Source organism: Meleagris gallopavo, chromosome 7, assembly GCF_905368555.1.
Source record: "Meleagris gallopavo chromosome 7, MGAL_WU_HG_1.1, whole genome shotgun sequence".
Lineage (NCBI taxonomy): Eukaryota > Metazoa > Chordata > Aves > Galliformes > Phasianidae > Meleagris > Meleagris gallopavo.
The window spans coordinates 34348010-34372716 of NC_139410.1; the positions used below are offsets into that span (position 1 = coordinate 34348010).

The window sequence follows — 24707 nt, forward strand, 5'->3', positions numbered from 1 at the left end:
GTCCACCAAATCCCGCAGGGAGACAGACAAGTGAAGCCTCCAAAACCCAAGAGGAGGAAGATCTCTAGATAACATTGAATGTCTTTGTTACTGGTCCAGTTCTTATCAAAACGAACGTGCACATAAGTCTGTATGTAGGTATTGATATAGACGTGGTTATATCAATATTTATATGAAGACGGCCGCCGCCGCGGGGTGCTACGTGGAGTGTGGTACAGTGTGTGGATGAGCAGGAGGGAGAGAGGTTGCTGGAAAAGCCAATCAGAAATCTGGGAAGGTTACAGTAACCATGTCAGATGATTACTGAGGGGTTTTTTTGTTTTGTTTTGTTTTTTTTTTTCTATAATACTAAAATTGTGATTATAAGGAATAGTCCAAATGTTTCTGAGAAATTTTCATTGTGTATATAGATAATACAGAATTTCATGGTGATATCTGAAATGTAAATATTGTACAATATTGTCATGTACAAGCGTACCTAATGCACACTTTATCTTTTATTGTACAAAAAAATAGTGTACAAAATTCTTTGGTTTCTATTGAGTACACATACAAGAGACTACCAGTGTAAAGTGATAAATAAAAATACAGCCTAAATGCTTTTATATGATAATGTAAAAGATGCTGTTTTTGTATTTAACAGCAGAGAGAAGGCATGATTATGTAATACCTTAATTATGACATACACTTCACGCCACTGAGTGTCCATTTATCCTGTCTGTTTGGAATGAACCTTGCCTGGAAGTACTGTACTCCATTTCAGGTCTCTGTAGGAGAGTGCAACCTTGCAGATTCCTAACGGGACGTGGGATCACAGCTCTAAGTAATGATTCAAAGGCTGCAACTGTTGGTTGCATTTTTATTTACTTTTAAAGTAGAATGGTGTAGATTTTATTAAAGGAAAAAAGAAAAAAAAAGTAGATGGGCTATTTTAGTCAGCTATTTCTGTAGTTAAGGTTTCATAGCCACCTGCTAAAGTAAAGAGTTTCTATCCCCAGTAACCCCGACCCCCAAGCACCTAGGTTGATTAGCTGAAATTACCTGACATTGTGAAGCATCGCGTTGGCTGTTAATGGGGCTCCAACCCGTGATTGGTGCTGGCTGCAGATTGGTTTTGCAGAACGCACGGCGTGCTCCCAGCGCTCAGAGAGGTAATCCCAGACCCATCTCACAGTCCTGAAACAGAAAATCAGGGGTGGCTTACAGAACTATTAGCAGCAGTAATTTTTATCAGTATTATGTAACATATCAGATTTATTTTATTTAAAAAGAATTATTTATACCATTAACAGATTTCTTATATATATTAATGTGGCTGAAATGTGCAGGTTAAATCTATTAACCAAATTATTTATGTTATATTAAGTGAGAAATGTGAAACAAATGTAGAAAAAATTAATACACTACAGATTTAAAAGTCTAAAGCTATGAGCCATTATAAATTAACGAACAGAAGTGTAGCACAACGTTATTTCCATTCTAGCTCATACATTTTTCACGTGGATGGTGGTGATGGCGATGGAAGCAGTGACACCCTCTATCCTCAGGGCTTCCTGAAATAGCTCCCAGGTCACCGCTGGCCCCCGGGCACAGCCAGAGCTCCCCTCTGTCTTCCCTTGGCCCAGCACTGGCAGCAGTCAGCATCCCGTTGGCTCTGGGAGCAGCAGCCCTGCACGCAGCCCGTGGCAGAGGCCAGCTGACCCTGAGGACCCGGCCCCCAGGGCTCCAGCACAGAGCAGTCCCTCCGGGCTCACCGCTTCCTCGTGTCTCACCAAACAGCTCTTTCTCCTCCTTCCCCAGCCCAAGGGATCGCAATAGCTACACTGGCTACAGGGGCCTGGAGCAGGAGCCCTTCCTTCCGCGGGGTAGGTTCATTTGTCATGTGTGTAACGCCACGGTCCTACATGCAAACTCATGTGGAGTGATTTTATTATTTTTTTTTTAAAATTTTTTTTTTATTTTTATTTTTTATTTTTTTTTTTGGTGTAGCTTAGTTGGCATTTTTATGTTCCGAGTTGATGTGTTCGTCATGTTCCAAGAGTTGACGTTGTCCATTCCCATCGCAGCCCGCTTTGCTGCCGTGTGTCCCGCCTGTGTCGGACGGCCACGCCGCGGTGTGCGCGTGCCTGCGTGCGTGCCTGGTTCCCTTCGGTTGGGTTCTGCCTTTGCTTTCTGTCCTAGAGCGGAGTTTGTATCGAGCAACCTTCTTTTGGCATCTAACTCCTTAGGTTTGTACTTCCTCACCAGTGTATACTTTACATCAGTAGACTATGTAAAGTATTTTTGTGCACTTGATTTCATTGGTTAATAATGGCATTGATGTGGGTGCTAGGAGTAGTTTGTTTCAGTCCATACCATTTTTTTTTTTCTCTTTTAGAGTTTTTATGGTTTCATGTAAGCAGTTAATGTAAATATTGTGAGCATTACAGGTCATGCGGTGTTGTAACATTTTAAAAAATGTTGCACCTACTTTGCGATTAAAAAACTGGTCACTCATACTTGAATTTTGCCCATAGAGCCATTTCTTTCTCTTTGCATTAAAGCATAATATACTTTTTTGATGGAGGCCCAACCCTTCTTTCTACCTTATTATTTTTTGTTTAATAAATCTCTATTTTTTCTAACAGAAGACTTAAAATGAAACTTTAAAAAAATTAAGAATAATACTTTTTGCCTACTTTCTAATTTAAGAGAGAATTCCTATATTTAAAAGGTGAAAAAGAAAAAAAGAAAAAAAAAGAAAAAAAAAAAGAAAAAAAAACAACCTAACCTCCATTGTGGAAAGTGGAAGGAGGCTTTTGTCCGTCCGTGGCACAGTGACACAGAACCGCCCCGCGGAGCCGTGGCTCCCACTATTTATTTATTTATTGCTCCTCCGCTCCGCGGTGCCGGCGCGGTTGGGGCGTTCCGATGAAAGGAAATATTCCTCTTTCTGTTATGGTGCATTTTGTGAACACCATAAAAAAAAAAAAAAAAAAAAAATTCATTTGTTTTGATGGATTTTCTTCGTATTTTCACTTCTTGCAGAGAATGTTTTGCTGGAATCAGCTGCAAAAGTAATATTCACTGAGGGGAAAAAAATAATACCAATTCCCACCTCTGCTGTCCCAGGTCTCATACTCACAGTCTAAGGATTTCGAGGTTAGAAGGAACGTAACATTACCAGGTATTTCCTAACTGAGTTTTGCAGAAGGTTTCTAAGTACTGTGATACCCTTTTGGAGTCCCTGAGTTTGATGGTATAGAAGTTGTTAGAGGGCTCGTGGTGGACTGAAGTACCTTAGGCCTGCTACCTTTCTTAGCTACATTTGTATTTTGCTATGTAGGGTTGTAATGTGAGAATTCCAGAAGAGCAGTAGCATAAAAGTGCTTTTCTATTTTTAAAAAAGAAACCCATTCTAGTCTTACTAAGAATTAGAAATTTTTTTAATATCAGTTTTGTAATTTTTGATAAAGCTGTCAATATTATGATTAAATCACCAGAAAAAAAAGTTCCTGTGATGTTCTCTTCGGGGCAGGGACTGTCTCCTCTCATTGCAAAACGCCAAGCATGCTGGGATGCCCAGGCTTAAATCGGGCCGTGGGCACCGCTCTCAAATTTAATAGCAACCAACAGTGATAACGTTGAATTAAAGGCACCAAAGCCAAGTGAGTTTGCAGCTCAGCCCACAAGCCTGGGTCCTGCCCTTAGTTGGTCCCCATGAACGCGGGTAGCATCTGCAGGTAAGTTGGGAGCTGCCAGCTGCTGAGGCTTTAGCTGGTGAAACCCAGGCACGGAGCCACACCAGGATACGGCGTCCAGGCCCCTCACTGTGGTTTGTGGCAGCACCAACAGCAGCAGCAGCAGCAGCAGCAAGCCCTCACGTCACAGGCTGCCCTGAGAACCCAGTAATGGAGTGCCTTCAATTCAGTGCTGATTTACAAAACCCCAAAACACGTAAACAGGTAACTTAGCTCCAAATTCACTGCAAGCTCAGTTTAAACCGATGTCCAGAAAGCTCTGGAAGGACACTCAAGGCTTCCAAAAAGCCAATGGAGCAGCAGCTGCGGTGTGGCAGCTGGCAGCAGTGTGCTCTGGGGGCTGGGGCTGGTGGGGAAAGCAGAGCCATTGTGTACCTGCTGTAGGCTCAGAAGCAGAGATCAAACTTGGAGCTGTTTGCTGCCACACGGTGCAGTGCTGTCAGTGCTGCTGCCACGTGCTGCCCATGTGCTGGTACCTGGAAAGTCCCACCAACCTCTGCTGTAGGCTTGAAGGTGATCTGCAAATGAATAAACCACAGTGAACTGAAATGGCAGCACTTGCTATTCAATGTGCAATTGAGAGCTGAGCAGGGGTAAGTCAGGCCTTCAGTTCCCTTCTCTCCTTCCTGGGTTTTGCTCTTTAATTATTTATTATTAATATTTATTTCTTTATGAAAGAAGTTTTTGTTGTTGCTTTAAAAAAATCAGAGATTCCATTTGACTGCAAGCAGCCCCCACAAAACACAGGCTGGAGAGATTTCTTCTCTCACATTTTTACCTGCTGTGAGATAAGAATTTGGCTGTAATTGAATGCTATTGCAACAGGAGATAAGGGCCAAGGATTTAGAAGAGAAAAAATAAAATACAAAACTTAAAAAAAAAAAAAATAGAACAGATCTTTCTGGAAATTTCTATTCTAGAAAAGATAGAGAATCAGAGAATGGCATTGGTTGGAAGAGACCTTAAAGATCATCCAGTTCTATCCCCATGGAGAACAGGAAGGGTTTCCCTTTCCATACTGTGGACACAGCCAGCACAGTGACACTGCAGAGTGGGACCCCCCACTCCTTTAAATAGCTAAAGGGAGCCTATAAACAGGAGGGGAGTCAGCTCTTTACAAGGGTAGATAACAGCAGGACAAGGGGAAATGGTTTTAAATTGAGGGAGGGGAGATTTAGGTTGGATGTCAGGGGGAAGTTCTTTCTTATGAGAGTGGTGAGGTGCTGGAACAGCTGCCCAGAGAGGCTGTGGATGCCCCGTCCATCCCTGGAGGTGTTCAAGGCCAGGCTGGATGGGGCCCTGGGCAGCCTGGGCTGCTATGCAATGTGGAGGTTGGCGGCCCTGCATGTGGTGGGGGGTTGGAGCTTCGTGATCCCTGAGGTCCCTTCCAACCCAACCATTCTATGAATCTCCTTCCTGCAGACAAACCCTAGGGAAGCAGTAGTGCAGGTTGGCAGGAGCCAAAGCAAGCAGCCATGCATCCTAGGAACATGGAAGAATAAATGCTCCTCATTAAAAAGAAAACTAAAAACATAACTTGTACACATGTGATTCCACTTCACGTTTACTTAACAGTAAGTGAACTCTCATGCAGGTGTGTAATCAGGTACAGAAAGAAACAGCAGAACCTGGCACAACTGAGAGCCACCCGAGCAACTGAAACCTTCTCAGATGTTGCAGCCCAGGGAAGAGGTCTAGAGGAGGGGCATCTCCTGTAATCTTACTTCAGGAGTTCTCAGCTCCTCCAATGACAGATCTTTAAGACTTTTTTTGTTTGTTTGTTTGTTTGGAAAGAAAGGCAATTTTCTGGTTTTAAAAAATATACATATAAATATGAATATATTTTATATATATATATATATACATATATTTCAATTCCAGGAAAAGAATTTGTTGCTTCTCTCTGACTTTTTCCTGGCATGAGAAAACATCATAAAAATAACAAGAAGTATTGGAGTCTGCCATTACCTGTGATCAGTTCTGGGAGTTCCTCTCTGATTCTGAGGGAAAAGAAGTGAACATTTACCCCTGAAAAATAAATAAAAACATTTTCCTATTATTACTTTGTTTAATTGTGGCTAAAAGGAGAATTTGTGTTTCCATGCTTATCACATCCATGAAGTTTCAGGCAAACAGAAGTTGTAGTTCTTTGGGCCAGTGCAATTTTTGTTGCTACAAAAAGACATCTGAAAAAAAAAATCCTCATAATGTGAAATTAATCACTTGGGTAAAGGAGTGTCCTCACTGTGTTCAGAAATAAGTACCCCAGCACTCAGCTGCCCACTTAATTATTGATATGTGGTTGTTGTCTTGGGGCTGGGAGGGAAGGAACGTGGGGAGAAACAGGGAAGGCCTAAGAGAGGCTGGAATGAAACCCTCATCAGAGGGAGGCACGATGGCTCCAAAGTGACAGAACAAATCCTGCCCAAGCAGGCAGATAATTCTCAGCATATGACAAAGACCATCCGGCTGTCAGTAGCTGCTTCCCAGAAATAACCATGAAGCTATATTAACCCACGTGGAAAAAAAAAAAAAAAAAGGCACTGCAAGTACCCAGAAATGATGACTGTTTTCACAAGGTCTTCTTTTGTGTTCCAGCCCAGAGGAAGGCAGTTACTGCAGAACAGAGCAGAACTACAGTACAGGTGACAAGCATTAGGTGTGTGAGGGAGATTCAAGCAGGAAACCTGGTGTGAAAAGAAAACAACATAATGAACTATAGTTAAAAATATCTAGAAACAAATCTTTTTCAGTATCTTACTTACACTGTTAGTGTCGATCCCACCCTGGGACAGCTGTTCTTAGTTTCAGTTGCTGACAACACCCCCTTGTCTCACACTTGCTGTTCCTTTTACAGATATTCAGTAGTTTATGCTATAATGAATGACATTAATACAAATTCAGATCAGATACTGGCACATCTGCCCAGAGGGTGAGGGGGGAAAATCACTGTACTTAGGGGTGTCCCAGAGCCATGGTGATGTGGTACTGAGGGATGTGGGCAGTGGGCATAGGGGAGTTGGGCTTGGGGATCTCAGAGGGCTTTTCCAGGCTTAGTGATTCCATGGTTCTGTGAAATTAAGCAAATGGAGCACTTGGGATTTCAGCTAACATCATGAGATCCTTCTGTTAATTTGCTTTTTAAGTTAGGAATGTTATTGGCTCTTAAGAACCAGGTGTGGGCTCACGCACCCATATGGGTTACCAGGAACCCCATAAACCAGTGGGGAGATTAACAGACATCCCCCCTGAACTCCAGAAACAGAGGGATTGCTCTGTGCTGCTCCAAAGGGCTGAAGCTGTGCTGGCACGTACTGCAAGGACTCCTTTTGCATAATTAAAGTCTGATCATGTATGCGATATTTTAAGTAGAAATTGAGCTAAAAGCAGTATAAACTAGAATAGAAAAAATACTTAAATTAAAAAATAAATAAATATAAAAGAGACCATGGTGAAAGATTTGCTATTAGATACCTGTGCCTTGAGTTTGTGGCTATTGGTTCATCAGGTGAAGCCTTCAGGGCAGGATGCAGAACAGGGATCCGTGTCCAGGTGTCCAAATTAGTCAGGAACTGCCCCAGGCTGCTCTGCAAGCTTTAGGAAGGAACTTACTCCTAGGGACTCCCATCTAGAGAGAAGCAGGAAAGTTTTATATGCTACAGCATGTGCTACAGTAGCAGAAAAAATGATGCTGCACCACTTTATCCGTTGGTGTGAGTTAAATAAGAAATTTTTCCTTGAGAAATAGGAAAGAAGACAACTGGCCTGGGAGAGCAGCAGCGGATCAGCCAAAGCTCCTCTTTTGCTTCTCTCAGTTGCAGATGAAGCATCAAGGAAAAAAGGCAGTGTTCCCTCAACCTTTACGGTTGATAAGTCGTCTATGATAGAATAGTTGAAATAGACAATAGTGTCTTAAAATTAGTTTTTAAAAAGTACAAACTTCAGGAGATAAAAGTACAAGTATGGTATTTCCAACTGTAATATCTGTAAAGCTGATGCTAGAAACAACAGGATAGTAAAGTAACAAAAACAGCACCTTGGCTCCTACTTACACACTTTGCTGAGGTTCTGTATAGATCCAAAGGGTATCTTCAAATGCTTCAAATCCTTCCTGTGCTGAGGTCAGAGCAGAGTGGGAGGTGAGAAGCTGTAAAAGGTGGAAGAGTAGAAGAGCCCTGGCAGCGATCTCATTTGCAGCTGTGCTGAGAGTGAAGAGGGATGAGTTTGTCTTACAGTGAGGCACAGGTAGGCATGGAAACACGTGTCCAAACTACATGTGATTGTTGCCAAAATACCTGGGAGAGTCCTGGGAGAATTAGTTGGAAGCACAGTCATGTTGCAAATTAAATCTGTACAGAGCATTTCTGTCATAAGCAAAGAGGGAATTTTAGCATTGGTTTAGTTAAATATGTATTTATACCCCACAGAACGACAACAAAAGTATCTGCATATGTACAGATTGATCTCCTTCCCTTAGAGCAGAGATAACATCACTTCGGTTCATGCATATAAGGAAAGCAGCAAAGCACAGAAAACAACAAATTATGAATTATTCAATACAAATGTCAGGTTTTAGTAGTAAATGTAGATGTAAACCTTTCTTGGAAAGGCTAAGCATTGCCATTAAGCAAATCCATATGACACTGCATCTGTTGGCTTTCTTTTATATCATTTTATGTGTGTTTGGGAAAAGTATTGGAGTTTTGATATTAGACTCTTGATAACATTATTTCCCCAACTTCTGCTGTCTGTTGATGTTTGATGAAGGGATGAGGTGAAGTCAGCAGCCACTTTAACTACCCAAGCTGTAAGGCTTCAAATGAGAATTTGTTTTGGTGGAGAAATTGTAGTGTTGAAGTGAAGCCCCTGCATTCCATGCACTGAATGCAAGGAGTCCAATAAAATTGACTAGTGGCCATTTTCCCAGTGTCACCTCCTGATGCAACATATGCATGTGATATCATGCAGGACAGTTTTTGAGTCAGTCTGTAAAGATTTCTTTCACATGTGCAGGGAAAATACATTTGGATACAAATCTCTTAAGTTCTCCCCTTGAATCTGAAATCACCAACGTCTCCAGATTTTTATTGTGAACTGCTTTTTGGTCCTGCTCACAAGAGAGTGGTAATTCAGTCCCATCTGTCCATTTTCTTCTGTATTTCTTTCATTTCAGTGTTGTCATATTTGGGACGTCCCCCAATAGCTGCGCTCAGACAAAGCTGGTTTAACTTCTTGCAACACGGGGGAACAGTGATGTTCACTGGAAGAGCTGGGAGGTGCCTGTTACTTTGAAAACAGATGAGAGGATTGTGCCAAGGGATTCCTATCTGCTCCGTGCAATCAATCTGCCCAAGTATTTCTATAGCTCTCATTATCCTGTGTGCCTGCAGGATAAGAAACTTAGAACAATTGCCCATTGTCAGTTTATGAAGCAACTTTTTCATACTGCTTCCCCAAAGACTAAATACTTAATTAAAGAAATTAAAATTAATTACGGAATCTGTACAGCAAGATGCTATCGCGCCGGTCCCCGGTCTGAGCTCTCAGCTGTGTGGGGCTGGGATATGCACCAGTCCTCAGGAGCAGAGTTCTCTGTGCTTCTACTTCAGAGGAGATCATTTCCTGCTAAGCAACACATAAATATAAAATAGGCAAAGTGAGTTTCTAACAAACCTCACAGCATCTCTGTGTATATTTTAGTGATTGCTCGTACTGTGTAAGCGAGAAGTTGAAAGCAAGCCAAATTCCAAAGGACGTGAATGTCATATTTCTATTAATTAGCTTTAATATGAAGATGTTGCCACCAATTATTTACAGTGATCTTCTTCCTCGCTGTTTTATATGGGTGTCTTAAGTATCTAATAAAATAATGGATTAAGCAGCAAGAGCGAATGAAGTGCATCACAAAGATAATTGAGCCTGCAGCAAAATGAATTTTATTTACCAAATTGGAAGTGTAATCAGCCTACTGGTTTTTGACCCTAAAAGTTTTAGGAGATGAACATCTTCAATATAAGAAATATTTTTAGAAGAGCAAATGCACCCCTTCCTCTGGATCAGCAACATGCCAGGCTGTCCCCATCCCAAGACAAGGGGACAGGGAGGAGTGGAGCCAGCAGGTGCCTTCTGTGCCTGTACTTAGATCTGATTTTTTGAAAAGAGTTGGTGAATATTAATTAAAAGAGCTGTAAAGAGAACCACATGATTAAAACGCTGACATTAGTGAGACTTGTTTGGTGGGAGCAGTCACAGGCAAACATAAACAATAATGTTGTAGCCATGTAAATGTGAGCCTCTGGTTTTGTGGGTTTGGAGTGAAGCTCTCCTGGGCCTGGAACAGTAGAACAGAAAACGATGGCATTCGTTCCCATTAGCTCCCTAACAAGCAGACTGCAGGGGAGCAGGCAGTGTGGGCAGCACATCATACAGTACATGGCATCATCCAGGCAATACCTCCAAGCCACTCTCATTCTCTCTGTGGCACTGGTCCAGCAGTCTGACTACTTCACCATTCTCACTTGCTGAAAAATGGAAGATGCTTTGCATGCTCCCTTCCTTCAGCCCTGCACTGTCCCAATTACAGCTAAATAAGATTTTTTCATTACACTTTAGCCATCAGTATGAGTGCAACTTTTAGGTCATCATTTCAGTAATCTGAACAGACAATACCCAGGTTCTTCCTGAAACATGACCAATAAATGTGTTACAGAGCTCCTGTTTCCAACCATAATGATTCTAGGATTCTGTGGCCTTTTGCTGTGATGCTGACATAGTTGCTTGTTGATTTTTTTTTTTTTTTATGATCTCTTACCAGAAAGAGATTTCTCCTTCAGAATTTCCATGAGCTATTGGTTTTCTAAGTCAAAAGGGTTTACGTCAGCTTTGTTCTTCAGCAAAGCAAAAACCGTGCAAAGCGCACCTCCTGACCAAAGTTAGCATTCTCTTCTGCTTGTTTCTGGATCATGCAAATAGGTTAAATCTCTAGAAGTTTGTATTTCTCAGAAAAACGCAAGTTAGAGAACAAAGTTTCTTTTAAAGCTCTGATATTACTGCTACAAAAAGGCATCAGAGCCCATTATTTTCAAGTAAATAAATAACAGCCTGAGTTGTTCTCTGCTATTCTGGGAAATAGCTCCTTTTAACTGAAGTTCCACATTATCTTTTTTGTTTGAAATTTGAATCAGCTCTTATTTAAACCCTGTAGACAATTGCATCTGTTCAGTATTTCAGTGACTTTAGGGAAGCTTTTCTTAGTATATTCTCTCAGAGCATCTTCTAAAGAGGTACAGTCTGCTCTGCATAGCAAACTGAGCTGAGCTGCTCCCTGCTCCCAACCAACCTAGCCAAGCCCCTTGCATCAACTGCTCGTCCTTCCTATACACTCATATATACATACTTCTTAGGAGCTAGAATTCGTATCTAACACTAGGTTCCAGGCTGTGAAGTCTGAATACATAAAAACTGATACAAAATATAGTGTTATAAAGCATGCAGGTGATTGAGGTGATCACTGGACTGGTGACTGACTTCTGTATTTGCAGTCCCAGGACAGAAGCAGAAACCTGATCTCTTAGCTGAGGAACATGCCTGGCAGTACTATTTCTAAAGCACCTATTGCCTGCAGTATTGAGATAAGTTTACTTGTAGCATGGACTTTCAGAACAGCTCCAGCTGGTTCTTAACAAGCCCCATTGTGCAGCCCATCTTGTCCCTGAATAACGTGGTATGTGTGCCTCCTTCATTGGGATTTACATCTTTGGAGGTCTTCAGCTATCCTCTCTTTTGAGCAGTCCTGATCCACAGCTCGATCAGCTACAGACCAAAGGCAGTTGGTAAGGGTATTTCCCAACAAAAGCCACAGTAAACATCACTTATTTTCTAGCTCATTTGTTTTGTTGTGTGATCTTGCTCAAATAAGAGCACAGACAAGGAACGAGAAGATCTGATTTTCAGTATTGCTTACGTTGCTGGGAGTGTTTGCTTTACCACATTACAAACTCTTCTTGCTCTGCTGTCCAGTATTGGACAAGTAGTTGCTTTTCTGCATCACTATGCAATAATACAACATTCTGGAGAAAAAAAAAATGAAATTTTGTCAAAGTTTCATCTTCTGCTAGGACACAATTTAGTGGAAAAATCCTTTAACAGCTTGAGTTGTGTTTTCCCCTGCTACAGTAATTGGCTTTGTGTTTCAAAATATAAGCCACTACGAATCATGATTCTCTCACGAATCCAGAGGTACCTTGTATTTATACCAAAGGAAGTTTATAATATTGAAGAAATATGTTGGATTTCAGTCTTTACATGACAGCTGCAGCTGATTCAATCGTTGTTACTGAAGAATATCCACACAAGTTACCATCTCTGTCTTTTTAGAATCTTCATTCCAATTTTGCAAAAAAATTTGCCACCTTCAATCTCTGCATATGTTACAGACCCTACCTACTGATGTCAGCAAATGTCATTTGTTGATTGCATATTTCTTCTCAGTTCAGCTATCAGTCTTTGTTTTAAGACAGTTAATTGTTGCTATAGTTCTGATCTGTGTTTCAGACAAACATATGTTAACTCAGTTTGTTGGAATTGACGAGTGAGGGTATATATTGGGAAGTGGTGTGGGTTTGAAGTGGGATTTGCTTTGATATTTCTGTGCAAATCCATGTGATAGCTCACTGACTCACATAGCTGAAAATAGGTAATGATATCAACTACAGAATTCTTTATAGTTGTTTTTTTTTTTCTTTTCCTTTTCTTGCTTAGCTCCTCAAAAAATTCAGGTCATTATTCAAATCTGTGCTTAGATTAAAATGCCAGATAGCATCGTTCTTACTCATTGATGAATCACACTGGAACAAATTTTGGTCCCACTGAACAAAACTCTGTGTTGGCTTAGTCATAAGTCTGTTTGGCAAATCACGTGTCATGCTTCAATGAAGCACTTGCTTAAAATCATTACTTCTGAAATATATTTTAGAAAATTTGCATGTAGGAAGATTTAAGCCAGTTTATGTATTTAAGATTATACTGGATACTTCTCAAAGCAAAACTTGAGAACTGAAAATTCTACCCAAAATACAGGCTCAGTTGTTATCCCCAAAATACACTTTAACTTGTGTTAATCAGAGAGGAATCAAAGGAGTTACAACTATTGAGCATATGAATATTAATCTATCCTTCTAGAATACAATTAACTGCTGTAAAACTGAGTTGCTAGTGAAATGACCTGTTCTGTATTGTTAAAGCATTCTCAAAACCTTCTCCTTACCATCTGTGCTGCTTCTGTTATTCTACACACAGACACTTTATTTACCAGGTACAGGTTGTCATGCTGAGCCACAGCAGAAGAGTGAAGTCGTCAGAGTAACCACGAGACTGCAGAGGAGGCTGAGAATCTCAGGCAGCTTCTTGCATCCCCAACAAAAGCAAACTTCAGGACCAAAACAGAGAGGTAATTTAGTGGATTAAACTATGAACAGATTTTAACAACATACCTAAGCAGACTTCTGGACATACCTGAAATTAAACATGTTTCATCAAGTCTGTTCCTAAATTAATCTTAAGTATTGTTTTTTGGAAGTGTCTGGTAACAAACAGCTGCACTGGGTGTGGTGATGCCAGCCTGGCTGCCTGCCACTAACCACACCTACAGGAGCAGGGCGCTCAGTATCCCCACATCCTGTGCCCTGGTGCTACTGACATCAAATTGACCTTTCTCGAAGATTTCAGTATTTTGCTTGCTGCTTTTCCTATGAAAATTGCAAACTTGCACTGAATCTTTTAACCTGTCACCAAATGGCTCTTTAACCAAGAGGGCAGGATAACAGGGATTTATCTGAAATTGCAATTTTAAAAAATGGGCACATAAACTAGGAAATGTAAACAAAAATATATATGTAAAAAAAAAACCAACAACAACCTCATGTATCTTGAAAGAGAATGCTTGTGAAATTTCATTGAAAGGAAGTGCAGGAACCATGGTTCAGGAACTGCTAGGTGCTACAACAACCATGGGTCTGATGTTTTCACTGAGCATTATGAAGCTACAAAGAATAGATTCTGTGATGGGCAGATGATGTTTAGAGTGGTGTCTTATAATCCAAATGGACTACAATGCCTCAAAACACAGCATGACCCTTAGGGAAAAGTGGCATCGCATCTGATGCTGAAGAAGGCAACAGCTCTTACTTGAGTGGAGGAACACAGAGCAGCCATGGAGCAGACTTTCCCTGCAGTGGAAAGAATACCTGTGTTGTTCATCAGAAAATTAATAATCCTAAAAATGAGCAAAGACCTACGGTTTCTTTTTTGTGGTTGTCTTGTCATACATTGGATCTGTTCCCTTTCAAACTGGCAATCAGAGAAGAACAAACCATTTTATTAAACAGGTGCCAGTAGGAAAAGAAAGCTGCCTGCATAGAACCATAACTTGCCAATTCAGAATATTTTAATATGCACTGGGTGACACAAGGGCACTGCTTTATTAATAATCCTTTGAGTTGGTCATCTTGATACCTGCAGTTAGAGTGAAACTCATGAATCTGAAACTCATCACCACACAAACAAATCAAGGTTAAACAAGTTAAGGAATACAAATATTGCTGCAGGACACCGAAAGCCCCATTCTCTGCAGGGAAAATTGTGCTCATAGAAAATCCTGGTGGTCGGGAGCTGGGAGAGCTGAGCATGTAATGCTGGTTATTTCAGCACTGCTTCAGCTTGAGTTTGTACAACACGTTAACCACAGATATCACTGAAGCAAAGTAAGCCAGAAAATAAATAGGAAAATCTTAAAACAGTGGTAAGAGCTCCCTTCATGGCTCACTCTTTGAGGAGAAGGTATGTTGTTATTTTTGTTCCAGCTCTTATCACAGTAAGTTATAAGTATAATAATAATATAATAATGCAACTAATCTATAAGAAGAGCTTTTTGGATAGGCAAAGCAGCCCTGCATTCACAGACTGTGGAGGGTTTCCTCATCACTGTACACATTGCTCACTGATGGGCAGATCTGAGCTCTACGTTCAGATTCAACGCATAGGTAGGATTCCATTAATAGGCAACAGATAATTTTGAGTTAAATATAACATTTTCTAATGGCTCAGCAAGTCCATCTGCGTCTTGGATACTGAGTGGCAATGTCACCTACCTTAGTAACCACAAATATTTGAGCCACACCTGACAATGTGAAATTGCTGAATGTTCGTAAGAAAGGGAATTAGATAAAAATTAGAGGAAGGCTTGGAATCCTTCAGAACCAAAACAATAATTAATCTTTCTGTCTTTTTGCTTCAGATTTGTCATATAAGAAAAATTACTATTTTTTAACATTACTTGCTGGTTTCTTGTGTGTATTTTCTGTCTCACAAATTGCTCTCATGCATATCCTTTCTAAAACTACTGTCTGTTAAAAATCTAATGAGGCCTAGGGGAGCATTTTGTTAAAAATAGATTATAAGATTCTTTTCCAGCTTATAAGATTCTTTTCAGGCTTAGGTAAGTTTTATATTATCAGCACTTTGGGGAGGAAAACAGCACTTTGGGGAGGAAAACTAAGATTTTGTGCACCAGGAGTATCAGAAAGTTTGATACCAAATCTAAACCTGTGACTTCAAGAAAAGCTCACAATTCATGAGCAAATGCTGAATGCTTGGGGAAACTGGAAAGGTTACTTCGGGCTTCTTAAAGATCTATACTAAAACTCCAGTATTGCTTATTTCATACAATGGCAGTAATTTCCATTTCTGAATTTCTCCTTTGTTTCTATGAATGGTTAGTGACACATTCACATAAGTACTGAACCAGACACTGTTTTGTCTTACAAGATTTTTCCTACACTTGGTGTAACCAGAAACTCTTGGTGTCCTGATATTTAATCTCATAGACGTTATTCAGGATGCAAGGTTAGAAATTCCCTATAATCCCTGTAATCAAGTGTTGCATATTGCACTATTACTAGAGCCTTCATAGTAAGGCTCAGTAGCACAGAGCAAACCTTGCCAAAAGCTTTCCTGCATTACATCACCATGCCTCATGGTTGGGTAATACAGAAAGTGAAAGGCCTGCAACTCGTTTTCTAGTACTGTTGAACAATGCCTGTCTCTTCAGATATTGTTCCACGTGACATGACTTACCTTTTCTGTGCTTTTCTTGTTTTCAGCTATTTTCAGCTGCTCCCATTCCTCTGTATAGCAGCTCTCCTGACCTGCTGGTTGCCATGTACACATCACTAGCATTTCCTTTAAAACAAACGAAATTACTTATGAAAATAAACACCACCTCTTCCTACCAATCATTTTTCTATGTACATTGAAGAACTGACAATGGGAAAGCTTACTTAAAAGCCTAAGTAGAATAGTCAGCAATCCTCCCTCTTCACCAATGACCTGCGGTGGAACCAAGATCCTTGCAGTGCCCTCAACCCTTAGGTGCAAGCACTTTCCTCACCCACCTGAAATCAGGTAGCACTGAGCTATCAAAAGTTTCACCATCTCAGCTTGCAGTTATCTAACAGGAATGAAGGTACAACAGCACACACATCCTTTCACATGTCCACGCTTGCTGTGGCTGCTGTGTAACCACTGCTGAGACTCATCAGAGCGAATGCAGGCACGGAGAAGTGCTCTGCCCATGAGCTGCCTTAGCAGACCCCAAGGACTGCCTGAACCCTGAACCCCTCCAATGATTCCATTCACCCTGAGTGAGACGGCTTTTCTGCACCACTCCAGCAGAGAGATAAATATATCAATATTTTATTGAAAATATTTATGACTAAACAATTTTTCTTCAGGGTTTTCCATTCCTATTTGACTACATATTTTTATGGTAGTTGCACATACATTGCCTTGAGTTATCTATAAATTGCATTTGCAATTTTCCACAGCTTTCATATGAAACTCAAACACAAAGGCATCACCTTACCCTACTGATTTTCATGTCCTCCTACCCTATGTTTATGCCATGCCAACAATTCAGTTCCTCTTTTAACCCTTTAAAACCTTTTTATCTTAATGAAGCTTAGTTTTGCAGACAGTGCTGTTATGTCCATACACAAAACCCACGACACAAGAAGACTCTCCACATCCACATCAGGAATATGTAATCAGACTCAGCTGTATGAAAATGCCTTTAAAGCTCAAGTCAACGTGAAACAAAAGCTTCCAGGGGTGTGACTGGCATTACTCACACAGTGAGACATAGGTCCTGAACATCCAGAAATACCTTTTATATTGGAACTAATTCCTCTCTTTAACTGCTCCTGGCTCTCCATCATTTGAGTTCACATCCTGACAATGGTGTCTCTCTCCCAAGGCAGGCCTTGCAGTGCACCACACCACCCACCTCGATGGGAAACATGCTCCTCACTCTTTCAGAAAGGGTTTGACTGTAATCCAAAAAAAAAAAAAACAAAAACAAAAACAAGTGTAAAGAAGCTGAATGTGTAAGAAAGCAAACTTCTCCCATCTTTCCAGGAAATAATGGCACTTAATTCCAAGCAAATCCCTGAGCTGAGTGCAGCTCACAGCATTGCTCCCGAGGAAGTGATAGCTGGTATAGATGTGTGGCTTTCCTGGAAGTGAGGCTTTGCATGCAGTTGTGTGTTTATCATATGCATGCTGTACATGTATTGGGGTGTTTCTGAATCACTCATCCAGCAGGGAACAGTGAGCAGGAGAAGGAAATACTGTATCAGATCCATGTTTGCATAGTAAAAGCCTTCTGCATGTTTAAAACAGCCCCTTGCAAGGAACTACAGAAACTTGAAGCTTGGATACACTTCTACATCTGTATGTTCACTGCATAAATGACAAGAGAAGACTAAAAACTTCTGTTGTTAAGCACAGAGAATACAGTACAAACAGCACTGCCTCTGCACTATCCATTGTCAATGTGACACTTTCATTTTCCTTTTTACTTTTCTTGGAACCAAGCTAATATTTCTGTCTCTAGTATCACAGCAATGGTGTTGAGAGACACTTGTTTTTCTCTGCTTGTTTTCGGTCCCATCTTCCAGAAAAGTGACATGCAACTTGCCTCTAATGAGCACTACACATGAAAGATGCCTTTCTCACACTGCTGCCTCAGATCAGGCTGAACCAAATCCTATCAGCCCCAGAACTGGGTGGGCAGGAAAAATGCTGCTGTTTTTATCAGCGTGACAAATGACTTTATCTGGACCACTGTTCCAGAAAACAGTGCTTACTGTGATGTTTTAGGGGAGCATGCAGATTTTAGAGCATTTCTGTTCCACGTATTTCCTGGTTTCTTACTTTTACTGGTGCATGCAAATGCGTTTTTAGAAAGCAGATCCGCTTCTACCCTCAAGGTAAAATTCAGCAGAACGACGAAGGTTTTAAAAGGAAAGGCAGCACCCCACGCTGCTGGGGCAGTTTTTCACAGATTCCACTTTAGGAAAATTCCTTCACTGTTCTGGGTTCTGAATTAAAATCCCACAGTTTTAATGTTCTGTGAGTCTTGGTTTTTTTGGCGAGCCTAACAATGCCACGGATGTACCTGGGACGTGGCAGAACACGTGGGATTTTATGACTTTATTAACACATGCTGAGGAGCTCCTCGAAACACAATGATTTTGAAAAGATACCAATAAGATGTTGCATTTGCTTAGCAAGCTGTGAGACGGTGGGATAAGTTTGTGAACATCTGTAAACTCGATTTTTCAAGTTTTTCTCTGCTAGATTTTTCTGGGTGACACAATAAATGTCTCTTTGTAAGGCCTACTGTTACTTTCACAACCTTAGCAGCAGGAATACAATACTCATTATGTACCAATTACAACAGTGATTTCCTCGTTCCAGGCATAACCACTGGTTTCCTCTTTACCAGTCGCTGCACTGCAAGGCTGCCGTGTTCCTGGTGGTAAAACAAGTTGCACTGAGTCACACAGCACGTGCCTTGCAGCAGTGAAAGCTGCGCTGCTCAGTGACCAGGAAGAGAGCAGCTCCCGCACCTCATCTGGTTCTGCTTAGTGCCGAAGGCTTTTTGTTTTGTTTGCTTTTGTTGTGTTGAGGGGAAGGGAGGAACAACAGGAGAGAGCAGTTGTGTGTCCTAAGAGAAATAAGCATCTATGCTGAGATTTCCTCATATACCAGCAGAGGGTTGGTATGTTATGCTATACATCTCCTCCTGCTCACTTTCATATTTTGTGCTTAATGACACAAAGCTGTTCTCTTCAAGCCACGAGGCAGCCTGCTCATCTGGGTGTGAGCATCTAAGGCAGGAGACTGAAGGGAACACACGTCACATCTTCACTGCAATATCCACCGTGCCGTGTCGGTGCTGCTGCTCTGGAATCTCCTCTCCACTCTGGTGTGTCCAACACCAAAGCAGACACCGCTTCACTCATTTTTCAATGTTCAACAATGTCAAATCCAGGCTGGATGTGGCTCTGGGCAGCCTGGGCTGCTGGTTGGTGACCCTGCACATAGCAGGGGGTTGGAACTGGATGAGCACTGTGGTCCTTTTCAACCAGGCCATTCTATGATTCAAATATGTTCAAATCAGTGGTGATTTCTGTACTTTCAGTACATGTATCCAATTTGAGCTATGAAGATCCTTATCCCATACACTTTGGTGATAATATTTTAGAATAGTTCTTTATATTTCAATGCAGTAACTTTGCTGTATATTCGCTCTTAGACTCCTGTGTTTCTGAGCTGCGTTAAATGATTTTGGCTCATGATCTGACTTGATGCTCTGCATATCCTCTGTGCAATTGCTGTGTGACAGAGATGGATACAGGCATGTAAGCATGAAGAACAAATTTCAGCTGATGCAGTAAACGTGAATGTCTTTACAAGCACCTAAGAATGACCTCTCTTAAAATGAAAGTTTCCGCAACCCTAGAGGTTGATAGCTGTTGGGCAAACTTGTTTTTCTATGAATGTCATCTAAGAAAGCAGCGTGTCATTTGGTTGTATACTTCTATGGAGGATAATTCTAAGACAAATACATTTGATTTCATAATTGTACTGCTGTTAACATGCTTGCTGAATTGGGTCATAAAGGACAACAGTCTCAGTAGAGTATACTTCTCTTTTGACTAAGAATTCACAATAGGATTACAATAAGAAACAACTCCCCAGGATTCTTTAGTGAATCAGTGACCTCTCTGAATACCTTTGCTAATCTTCAGACAGAAAGTATACTTTTCTTTTACATCTATTTCTCGACAAAGATATTTTTGTATAAAAGCAAATGAGGAGCTTCCTGCTGCTTTCTAGCTCGAGAATCTTTCATCATTTTACCTTCCTGCTGTAATTTTGGAAATCAGCTGTTTCCGTAGCTTCCCTTTTACTCAGTTTTTTATGGTGCCTGCTGTTGGGATCAAGATTTTAACTTAATTTTCTAATTTTTGTTCAGCTTTTTCAATGTCCCAAAAAGCTATTCCATACCAGATTTCATATTTTGGCTGATAGGTTTTGGTGATCCTAAAGAGGAAAACGTGCAGGGAGCCAGTTCCTTAAAGCCTTTGAATAATTTGAAATAGAAATGGTTTGGAACAGCTGATACATTGAACTCCAAACATTAGCCACTAAGAATGCTTAGTAGCTACTTTGATCAAGCTCTTTTTCCTGACAAAACTCCCTTTGAAATGAATAGGACAGAGGTTTCTTTCACTTCAATAGGAGTTCTCAGACCTAGGGAGAAAGAAGGACTTCATAACCTTTAAAAAGACTCCCCTAGTCCATTCATATATCTCCTGGAAAGCTCAGCACTTTTCCTTGTGCTGAAGTTACTAAGCCAGCCTCCTGGCTGCTTTTAGGTTCCCTTCCAGTGAAGCTTTACTTAAACATGAGATCCAAATACTCCTTAATGAGGCTGCTGCTGCTGCTACCAAGACAGGAATCCCGAATGTACAATAGCTGTATGAGTGACTTTGGAAATATTTGTTAACGGGATCGTCGGCATCACTTTCACAGTCATTCCTTCACATCCTCACGCAGTGAATATCTGGAATGCTGCAGAACACAAAGATAATTTTCTGTACACTTCGAATCTTGGGGATTATTTTTGTGCATTTACAGTCAAGCCTTGAGCATCCTAATACTCTCATTATCTTTCAAGACTTCAGACATTTCTACAGGAACTACTCCATGCCTTTGCAGAGGCCATTAACAACTGCTGGTTATCTGTGTTTCCATACAGTCCACACATTTCTTTATTAGTCTGGTACTCATAAAGAAACAACGTATAAAACAAATAACCATTACACACTCATGACATCACATTTCAATAACATACACTGGCAGGCAATTCTTCATGTCACCATAATTTTGACATCAAAATTTAGGCTTTTGCTTGATGTGAGACTAATGATCCGATATGTACATTCCAGCAATGAAAAGCAGCAGAAAACACTTGCAAATAAACTGCCAGATATTATGATTCTTCAGGCAGCTATGCTGTGAGCAAGCATTCCTGGTGCTAAACGTTATGCAGGTGTCTATAATTAATTGTCACAATTCAACTACTGAATTTTGAAAAGTTGTTCTTTGGGGTTCTTTTTCGCCATCAAAAGCAAGTTATCTAGAGGTCAGGTACTGCTCACAATACTTTTTATTGCTTAAATTATTCAGAAAACCTGTAATATTTTACAGGATGAGGAGATCTAAGGACGCACAGAAAAGATGTATGGTTCTGGCTTAAAGCTAAGCTACATAAAGTATTAATGTAAGTTGAAACTTTATGCAATGGCTTTTTGAGCTACATGAAAAAACTCCAGCACACTGCAGGGCAAAATTCTAAAAGAATTGCATTGTTTGTGGAAATAAAATATTGGGATGAGTTCAGAACTAAGAGCCACCTTAAGGGTAAATGCATTGCATTTCTGTTCTTTTGTTGTTGTTGTTGTTTAAGCAGTGGAAAAGAACAAAATGCGCAGAAAAAGTGAAGTCCTTGTCTTTTAACTTCTTGAAGAAGTATTTCAGGAGGAACTGCCTGTTCCACAAAGCTAACCTAGCCTTATAAAACATCTTATCTCTACAGCGGGGCTGTAAGAGGACCCACATAATACAGAAAACTCATGAACCATGAGCTGAAAATGCACTTCATTTTCTTAAAGCAGAATTCATCCCCCTTTTACAGTTTGTCAGCTATGTAGGGGAAGTTCACATTTGAGTGCAATTTTAACTACCTGTTTTAACTTGTGAAGCTGGGTCCTGGCAGGTGAGGTCGAATTCAGTTCATCCTTTGCTTTAAACACCCAGTTTAGCAGCTGATAATTAAGACAACATCAGACAGTTGCCTGGTGTGGGAAAAGTCACAGTATTTTCATCCTTTAATTAGATCATCATCAAAATGCTAACCTAGCTTCTGAGCTTCCGAGAGCTACAGAGCTTTCTTTGCTACCACCTTCATTTAGATGAAACAGTTAATATCACCATCCTTACGACAGCTTTCAGTTTCTCAGACGCAGCTGTTGGGCTCTGATTGTCCTAAGGAAGATGCACAAAAGTGCTGTTTCCAGCTCAGGATTAATTTCACTTACAATCTCCTGATTGTTGCTGCACAGTAAGACTGAGAAACTAAAGCTGTTGCACAAGTGCATTGCAATTACTCTTTGGAAAATGGCAACCATCTGCTTCTACCAACCACTTGTGAATCACTTTGGTGATAGCAAACCAACTTTGAGTGTTGGAAGTCTGGCTGCTTCCTATAACTACTGAGCTAAAAACTATACAAATGTTAAACATTCCTGTAAAAGGGAACATTGCTGAATGTGTCTCACACACAGTCTGGGCTACTACAAGCAAGACTGGTGTTGAGTTCTGAACTGCTTTATGATGTGCTTCTGTGTAAAAGGGTGTTAATTCCAGTGCAAGTCAAGAATTGTCTATGAACACAAAAATATTTAAGGGAATTATAAGTAAGACTTAGTAGACTGGGATGCACTATCACAGTTCTCTTCTCCGTTCTTTTCCTCATCAATTTAAAATTTCATTTGTTCATATTTATACTACATAATTGAACATTAACCTGATGCTTTCATAGGAGTATCTAACATAATTTTCAGATTTCTTTCCCAAGATAATTCTGATCTATGTGACATGAGCCAAAAGTTATTACTGCTTTTTTTTTCCCTCTTCTTGTGAGTTAGTGCATTTGTTTCATCTTCCTTATCTCTCTCTAGCTGACAGAATTCATTATTCTTCATTTTGTAAATCATGTGTTTATCAAGAACAGTGTACATTTACTATATAAAACTACATAGACAACAAATGCATAAGGTAACCAAAAATCAACTGCAATTCAGAGACTAAACTTGTTTGGACAATCTTTTGTGTTGTTGTTGTTGGTGATTTTTTTTCTAAAAAAGAAAAATGGAATAGAATGTTAGATACAGTCAACATTGTACTCCAAAGTGTGACATGGTCAAAGCTTATCAGCCTAACAGTTCCAGGTCATTCCGGGGGCAGCATATTGCAGTGACAACCCCTGTAAGAATTCTAAGGTGGAAACAAGAAAAAGCAGCCTACCTGATCTCAAGATGTCAATATTTATGATGTCAGTATAATATGGAAGTATGATGTACTGGAAATGTGATGGGCTTTGCAGATTTTTTCACACAGAGGGTGGTGACACAGTAGAACAGGTTGCCCAAGGAGGCTGTGGATGCCCCATCCCAGCAGGCATTAAAGGCCAGGCTAAATGTGGCTCTGGGCAGCCTGGGCTGCTGGTTGGCGACCTGCACACAGCAGGGGGTTGGAACTGGATGAGCACTGTGGGCCTTTGCAACCCAGGCCATTCTATGATTGTATGACTCTATGATAAAGCCATATATTGGCTAGGTGTGAGAAGGTCTGGGACACTGGAGGACTGTGGCTTTGTCTGTACGGGGACTTGGGCTTATTCGCTCCATGCTGAGGACACTCTTCTAAAATTTGGATGCCTTGCTCTTGTTTAGCTTTGTGTACTTTGAAAGAGGGAGAAAACAAACAAGAGCAAGGCATTTTTACAGCAGAAGAGCACGAGCAAACACACTACTCCAGACCTACAGACAACACAAAACAAGAAACTCAGTACTTTGTAGCACGTGAAACTTCTGCACGTCTTCAAGATTAAATCCACGTAGAGAGTACCACATGAAGGAATATTTTTGAATGGGTATGAGTTTGTTTCTGAAGTGTTTGTTTGTAATATTAATTGGAGTGTATGGCTTTTACCCCTTCTCCTTCCGCACAGCATGTGGGAGCTCTGAGGGCAGGGATCTGCAGGCAGGTTAATTTAATCATAGAACATCCCGAGTTGGAGGGGACCCCTGAGGACCAGCGAGTCCAATCCCGGCTCCACAGAGCATCAGTCAAACCCTATGGCTGAGGTTGGTGTCCCAGCACTCCCTGAACTCTGGCTGCCCTAGGGAGCTGTGCCATGCCCACAGCCTGTCCCTGATATCCATCCTGAACCTCCACTGCTAACTTTCATTAACCTCACTGTATTGTTTAGACATGTGTATTAATCCCAAAGTACAAGGAAGGAGCACGCTCAGGCTCACTGCCAGCAGCTTTTGCTAAGGCAAATCCTGACGAGTGTCACTCACTGGGCTAACCCCGAGAAACCACAGCCTGGGCAGCATCTGATCGTCACAGTTTTCCCATTTGTTAAGTTAAAACCGAAACAAAACACCTTTAAAAGTAAAGATCCGGCACCTGCAAAACTCCCTGCAGTCCTTCACTGTGAAGCAGAGCAGCTGACCGGCACGGTGGGTGACTGACTGACACTGACTGACTGGGCGGGCCGCCTTCCCGCCGCCTCAGCGCTACCCGCTCCTGCGGGCCGAGCAGCGAGCCGAGAGCCCACCTGCATAAGAGCGGAGCCCCCGGACAGGCTGAAGCACAGAGAAACGAAGAACCCACCCGCCCTCTATTCCTCTTCGGCTCCCCTCAGCACCGCCTCTGGCTGCGCGCGCAGCGCGGCCACCGCCTCCTCCCTCCTCCCTCCCTCCGTCCCGT

At 41.1% G+C, this 24707-nt stretch overlaps 1 protein-coding gene and 1 long non-coding RNA gene across 16 annotated transcripts in view; one reads left to right on the top strand and one right to left on the bottom strand.

Moving 5' to 3' along the window:
* MBD5 (methyl-CpG binding domain protein 5) overlaps nucleotides 1-2764 on the top strand; it is a 130249-nt gene extending 127485 nt beyond the window's left edge. For all 12 annotated transcript variants that reach the window (XM_085227883.1, XM_085227888.1, XM_085227889.1 and 9 more), the window contains one exon: nucleotides 1-2764. In XM_085227883.1, the coding sequence (XP_085084009.1) occupies nucleotides 1-72 (72 nt within the window). In that variant the 3' untranslated portion in view covers nucleotides 73-2764.
* LOC104911823 (uncharacterized) lies at nucleotides 846-24658 on the bottom strand. Of its 4 annotated transcripts, XR_014884328.1 has the most exons (11): nucleotides 24405-24658; nucleotides 16960-17122; nucleotides 15873-15977; nucleotides 13051-13167; nucleotides 7793-9365; nucleotides 7215-7618; nucleotides 6506-6614; nucleotides 6294-6427; nucleotides 5709-5768; nucleotides 4116-4258; nucleotides 846-1176 (listed from the first exon to the last, which is right to left on the bottom strand). It is a non-coding gene; the product is annotated as an uncharacterized LOC104911823 (long non-coding RNA). The 4 variants fall into 4 exon arrangements; XR_014884329.1 differs by having other exon boundaries at nucleotides 7215-9362; XR_004160379.2 differs by having other exon boundaries at nucleotides 7215-9365.
* Between the last annotated feature and the right edge of the window lie 49 nt (nucleotides 24659-24707).